Source organism: Salmo trutta, chromosome 35 (genome assembly GCF_901001165.1).
Source record: "Salmo trutta chromosome 35, fSalTru1.1, whole genome shotgun sequence".
Classification (NCBI taxonomy): domain Eukaryota; kingdom Metazoa; phylum Chordata; class Actinopteri; order Salmoniformes; family Salmonidae; genus Salmo; species Salmo trutta.
In genome coordinates this window covers 7,122,899-7,129,250 of record NC_042991.1, presented here as the reverse complement: position 1 = coordinate 7,129,250, position 6,352 = coordinate 7,122,899, and the positions used below count along the sequence as shown (strand labels likewise).

Genomic DNA, 6,352 nt, shown 5'->3' with positions numbered 1-6,352 from the left:
TCCAAGGCTAGTCAAGGAGTAGTCTCCCGTGGCCATCCTTTCTGATCTCGTCTTGTGGGCTTCCAAGGCTAGTCAAGGAGTAGTCTCCCGTGGCCATCCTTTCTGATCTCGTCTTGTGGGCTTCCAAGGCTAGTCAAGGAGTAGTCTCCCGTGGCCATCCTTTCTGATCTCGTCTTGTGGGCTTCCAAGGCTAGTCAAGGAGGAATGAGGCAAATCATGAAAGCACTCAATGGCTGTTCTTGGATGAAAATATAAAAAACACATTCTTTATTGACCATATGTTGATGTACACAGCTGTTTTTTTTTATAAAAGCGCTCGCAAAATGCTAATGTAGGATCTCTTCACATTTTTTAAATGCTGTAACAAACGAAATGTTTAATTACAAATCGATAAAAAAATATTATAATTCAAATTCTTAACTGCTCTAAATGCAAAATAGTCACGTATTGTAGTATGTGCCACATCCCAACTGTCTGCAGTAGCTAATAGCCTTTGTTTCCTGTATGTACACAGGAGCATCTACCATTTAATAATACACAGAACATCAAATAAAAGTACATTATATGTACAATAGTAGATTAAGCCATTTAGTACAGGATGTCTACTAAAAGGACACTTGCAATATTATTATTTTGAAATAGAAAAAATGTGCTTATGTAAAATAAAGAGGGCTCCAAAGAAACTATAATATTAAAGCCATTTGATGAAGAACAACAGTCACCAAAGTGAAGTCCTCTGTTCTCAGGACATTGGAACATACAGGGTTGGGATCCATTCTACTTTGTCAATTCAGGAAGTCAACTGAAGAGCCAATTCTCCTCTTTGAGAAGCAATGAATTGGAATTTAAGTTTACTTCCTTAAATTTATGAAATTGTAAGTGAATTGACCACAACCCTGCAGCCATCCAGTTGTTTGTGCCATCTATAAAGCACTCTAGACTTCCTTCTAGTAATTGTACAGCAAAATAGTTGGGAGTGGAAGGGGATGGCATAAATTGGTGAATGTTATTCCTTAAAAAAAGAAACGAAAAAGAAACCGCAAAACGTGATCATGTAGTAACTGTAGTATATTTACAATTTGCACATTCAATTTTTTGCAGGCAAAGGAATAGACCTTGCAAGCATCCCGAAGCAGTGTCTCACACACACATACACAGCAGCACCACCTGGATGGTGAGCTTCTCTACAGGGATACAGCCAGTCCTTGTCTGTCTGGGGGGGCAAACAATGGTACTGCAACAGACACATCAATACTCTTGGTAGCGTCTCAAATGGCACACTACTTCCTATATAGTGCAGTACTTTTGATCAAGGTCTATTGGGCTCTAGGGGAACAAGTATCCATTTGGGACAGATCCTAAATGGAACGAGGAATAAGAGGTTAATTGGGAAGCATCCTTCTATACACGTTATTTATCAGGCACACAGAGGGACTGACAGAACCGACCAGACCACACAGCATGACTGACTCATTTTGGATATTTTTATTATTCAAGTTCTAAAAATCAGGAAGTCCTTCCATGTTAAGTTGTTGGGGCTACTCCACTCCTCTCTAGCTTGACCACCATCATCTGCTTTGTAGAATTAACAAGGCATGCAACTGAAGCTAAACAGCTCATATGCGTTTTACACTCGACATGGATGTAAATAAACACGGAATACTCTGGGGCAGTGTGTGTTTCGACACGTCTCTCTGGTCTGTTGGGAAGCTAATGATGAATTTAACGTTACTCTTCTTTCTCAGTTTAGCCGATGTCCCCCATGTACAATAAAGGCACTATGAAAAGAAAGGCTTGTGTTCAAATTCGACTCGGTTTCTCCGGAAAGAATGGTCTTTATATGACTGAACTAGCCTACTACTTGCTAACACATAACAGCAACGACAGAAAGGAAGGGGTTTTGGTTATGAAGAGTAGAAAAATCAGCGATGAGTATTCCTCTGTGTGTAGCCCAGTTCAGTTCCTCTTGTCCCACTCACACAAACTCAAAATGGGAGTCTGTAAACACTGAACTACAAAATTAGACCTTGGAGTTTTCACATCAATAACATGACAGAAGTTGGATAACAATGATCAATATTAATGAGGAATGAAAGACTGATGGGGATTGTGAAGTGCACAGACAGGGTCTATGTCTTTTGTTTTTACATGGACAGTAAACTCCAATGGATCCAGAAAACCATTGACCATTGTGTGAACAACCCAAACACACTGCAACCTGGGTCAATTTATTGCCTACAATATCATTCAGATAAAAAAAGAAAGTGAAGTTGGCACCAAACTATGTTTGTACAGACCAGCAGATGTCCAGTGGAGGACAGAAGAGCCCCTTCCTGTCCCTCAGCCTCAACCTTCCTCAGGCCAGCACATTTAAATCCCCACAACTTCATTACAACAACGTCTGTTGACCAACAGACAGTCCGCCGACTGTCCCCCCTTGCATCCCCTCCTATCAAATCATAGCAGAACAAAGAAAAATGCACACAGAGAGAGAAGGGTAAAGCTCATGGCAAAAGCAGCTGTAATGGGGCTCTGAGGAAGAAGTACAGAGTTTTCCTTTCTATGCTCAAGTAGAGAGAGATGGGAAGAAAATAAAGTGGTCCTCAACCAAGCTGCTTTTTCCTCCGCCCATTACGTACAGATTGTGCCTATAATACATGTCTGTTCGCCAGTCCAATTGCCAAAGCACATGACATCATTAATAAGAGAAAAAGAACAGAAACAAACCAACAAATAAAAACAAGAAAATAAAACCTGAGAGAAATTACCAAAAGGGGGCACCACTTTTACAAGACAGCGAGAGCAGGACAGAGGGATAGGGAAGTGGGGCGAGGGAAACAATGTCATGTTTGGTCATGCCATAACGTCCTGTGCCGTTGACATCTGTTGCGCAGGGCTGGAGTGGACTGGGCTGGGGATCAATTGTCATAGTTGGACTGGGCTAAGTAGAGTTGTGCTGATTTGGTTTGAGCTCCAGATTTTTTCAGCCAGGTCATTCTGTTCTCTTCTGTGCTGGTCCGTCCGTCGTGTCCTTCCATCCGTATCGGACTGTCAGTGTGAATCGGACTGTACTGCGTGTGGTTTCTAGTGGCCGTCGTGTGGTGTGACCATGTTCTCAGCCCTCCGGTGCGTCTCCAGGGCATTGACGGTGGAAATGTCTTGAGGCAGCTCAGACTTCCTCCTGACCAGCGGACGCTCCTTACGCTCATTCCTCTGGAGCTATCAGGGACAGGCAGGAACAGAGAGAGAACAGTTAAGCATAGTCCAGTCATACCAAAAGCTACAAAATAGTAAGAAATTGCCAAGCGCTCCCATTTTTGGGTGTTAAGTTACTGAATGTATCCTTGTGTCTCCTGCCCCCATTGAAAACAAATTATCTCCAGCAGTTTATCGTTAGAGACGGTGCCTGGTGTAATCAAAGCATTGGACTGGTCACACACCCATACTGGTTCCTCTGCACCAAGAGACAAGGGAACGGCTACACAGAGAGTGAGTTCACCACCTCAAAACGAACGTTCTCTAGTCCTTAACTTCTCTAGGCTAGGGGGCGGTATTTTCACGTCCGGATGAAAAGCGTATCCAAAGTAAACTGCCTGCTACTCAGAAGTTAGGATATGCATATTATTAGATTTGGATAGAAAACACTGAAGTTTCTAAAACTAAAATGATGTCTGTGAGTATAACATAACTTATTTGGCAGGCAAAACCCTTAGGACAAACCATCCAGGAGAATTTTCTTTTTTGAGGTCACTCTTTTCAATGGGAATCTAGAATTCTAAGGCAGTTGCTTGCAGTTCCTATCGCTTCCACTGGATGTCAACAGTCTTTAGAAATTGGTTGATGTTTTTCCCTTTGTGTAATGAAGAAGTAGCCCTGTTCAGAACGAGGGTCAAGTGAAGTGTAATGTTGTGGTTGAGGCGCGTGACCTGAAAGCACGCTCCACTTTGTTTTCCTCCAGTATTGAACACAGTTTATCCCATCTTAAATTGTATCAATTATTTATGTAAAAAAAATACCTAAAGTTGTATTAGGAAAGTTGTTTGAAATGTTTGGGCAAAGATTACAGGTAACTTATGAGATATTTTGTAGTCATGTTGCGTGAGTTGGAACCGGTGTTTTTCTGGATCAAACGCGCCAAATAAATGGACATTTTGGATATATAACGATGGAATTAATCGAACAAAAGGACCATTTGTGATGTTTATGGGACATATTGGAGTGCCAATAGAAGAAGCTCGTCAAAGGCATGAATTATATCTTTATTTCTGAGTTTCGTGTCGTGCCTGGCGGGTTGAATTATGATTTTCATGTGTATGTATGATGGGGTGCTGTCCTCAGATAATCGCATGGTTTGCTTTTGCCGTAAAGCCTTTTTGAAATCTGACACGTTGGCTGGATGAACAACAAGTGTAGCTTTAATTTGGTGTATTGCATGTGTGATTTCATGAAAGTTTAATATTTATAGTAATTTAATTTGAATTTTGCGCTCTGCCATTTCACCGGATGTTGTCAAATCGATCCCGTTAACGGGATTTGAGCCATAAGAAGTTTTAATACTCTTCAGTGCCGCTAAAATTCAAATAGCACGTTTCATTAGGTCCATCACGTCTTGACGAGATCTCAACTCAGCCCAATCCATCAGTGATCACTAAACCCTCCTAGACATGTAGTAGTCTAGTAGGAAGTGTACACTATGCTGTGCGTTGTAGGGCAGCGGTTCTCAAACTTTTCCGGGGACCACCAAATCACTGTCAAAAGCTGTCGAGGACAATCATTTGACGAGTCAACATATATATTTTTACATAAAATATCTTGGCAGGCACATTTTGTAAATATTTGCATTGAATGTAACAAAATAAAGGCCTATTATTGTTATTATAATAATAATAAACAATGTGCATTGTGATAAGTTATGTAAAATTGCTTATAATACTATTAATACTCCAAACATTTTTTTGAAGAAAAACCTTTATTATTATTATTTTTTAATATATAATCATTTGTATACCACTTGCAGTACCCCTGCGGACCACAGGTTGAAAACAACTGCTGTAGGGTGTACACTACAGTACGGTGTTTAATTAATTAATGTCATTAATTCTCTTCGCTGCCTTTGAAATGTGAGCCTGCCTATATCTGATCCTGTCAATAAGTGCAGCACTCACAGCCCTCTCCCTGAACCGGTTCTTCACCTACAACCTAGACTTTGGCCCAAATTGCACACTATTCCCCACGTAGTGAACTACTTTTGACAAGGGCCCATGCTACCCTGCTCCTGTTCATACACAAGTCTGTCTCTCCACCTATTTAAAAACTGCAACAAGGTGTGAGAGGACCCACAAGATTAGTTCTACTAATGTCACACTGGTGCTACATTTCACACAGTGAGGAAGACACTGCTCTGGACATTCACGTGAACACATGACAGCATGGAGGTGGTCAGCGGAAAGGAACACACACAGTCCCACACCCACAGTACCTGTGTGGCCTCTTCCTCTATAGTCTTCTTCAGCATGTTGAAGTCCTCTATCATTGGTCCGTCTGTCTCCATGGGACTACCCAGGCCTGACGGGTCCACGTACACCAGGAACTAAAACAGGGAGAGAGAAAGGGGGAAGAATTATAATGAGACACCAGGAAGTAAACCCAGCAAGAGAAAGAGGTGAAGGACTCCCAGAACCAAAGATAATAAATATACCTTTTCAGATCATTTGGTCAAAATATATGATGGCTGTGTGTCCAGTTCTGCTAGGTGCTTGTTGGACTCTGAGCAATACACAGAGTACAGCCATAGCGTACATCCATTTATCTGTTGCTGCCTGGGCTGTTCTGTCCTGAGATGGGGGACTAGGTGCCGTACTACTGGGCTGAGAGGGGAAGAGACACCGGGGCTGGAGTAACATGCCCGCACAGAGACGAATAGTGACGATGCGTGCTCACCTGAGGGTTGGACTTGGCCAGAGTCTCGATCTTCACCCACGCTTCTTCTCGCTCTTTCCACTTGGCCTTCTCTCTGCGTACACACGACGACAGGGGAACAGTCATTTCAGAGTCATGGGCAACACGTGGGTGGACGTTGTAAGTTTAAGGCTTCTTACTTGTTCTTCTCTGCTCGGAACTGCTGAGTGCAGTCGTCGAATAGCTTCTGGTTCATCTCCATGAAGAGCTTCAGGGCGTTGTAGATCAGACCGTGGATCGTCCTGTACACACGACATGCAGAGAGACACGCACACACAAATTCATATGAACCCAGGAATGCATAACAATAAAACATACGGTTGTTAACTTCCTTATAATAGGGCGGAAAACCGATAGGCAGAAACAGAGACAGCTCCATAGTGGTAGTTAGTTG

The 6,352-nt window shown here is 42.3% G+C and overlaps 1 protein-coding gene across 3 annotated transcripts in view; it reads right to left on the bottom strand.

Annotated features, from left to right (window-relative positions):
• Positions 1-239: 239 nt before the first annotated feature.
• LOC115174524 (serine/threonine-protein phosphatase 2A 56 kDa regulatory subunit gamma isoform) overlaps positions 240-6,352 on the bottom strand; it is a 33,353-nt gene continuing 27,240 nt past the window's right edge. For all 3 annotated transcript variants that reach the window (XM_029733134.1, XM_029733135.1, XM_029733136.1), the window contains 4 exons: positions 6,099-6,200; positions 5,941-6,013; positions 5,480-5,590; positions 240-3,219 (listed from right to left, as the gene is read on the bottom strand). In XM_029733134.1, the coding sequence (XP_029588994.1) occupies positions 3,085-3,219; positions 5,480-5,590; positions 5,941-6,013; positions 6,099-6,200 (421 nt within the window). In that variant the 3' untranslated portion in view covers positions 240-3,084. The remainder of the gene's footprint in view (positions 3,220-5,479; positions 5,591-5,940; positions 6,014-6,098; positions 6,201-6,352) is intronic.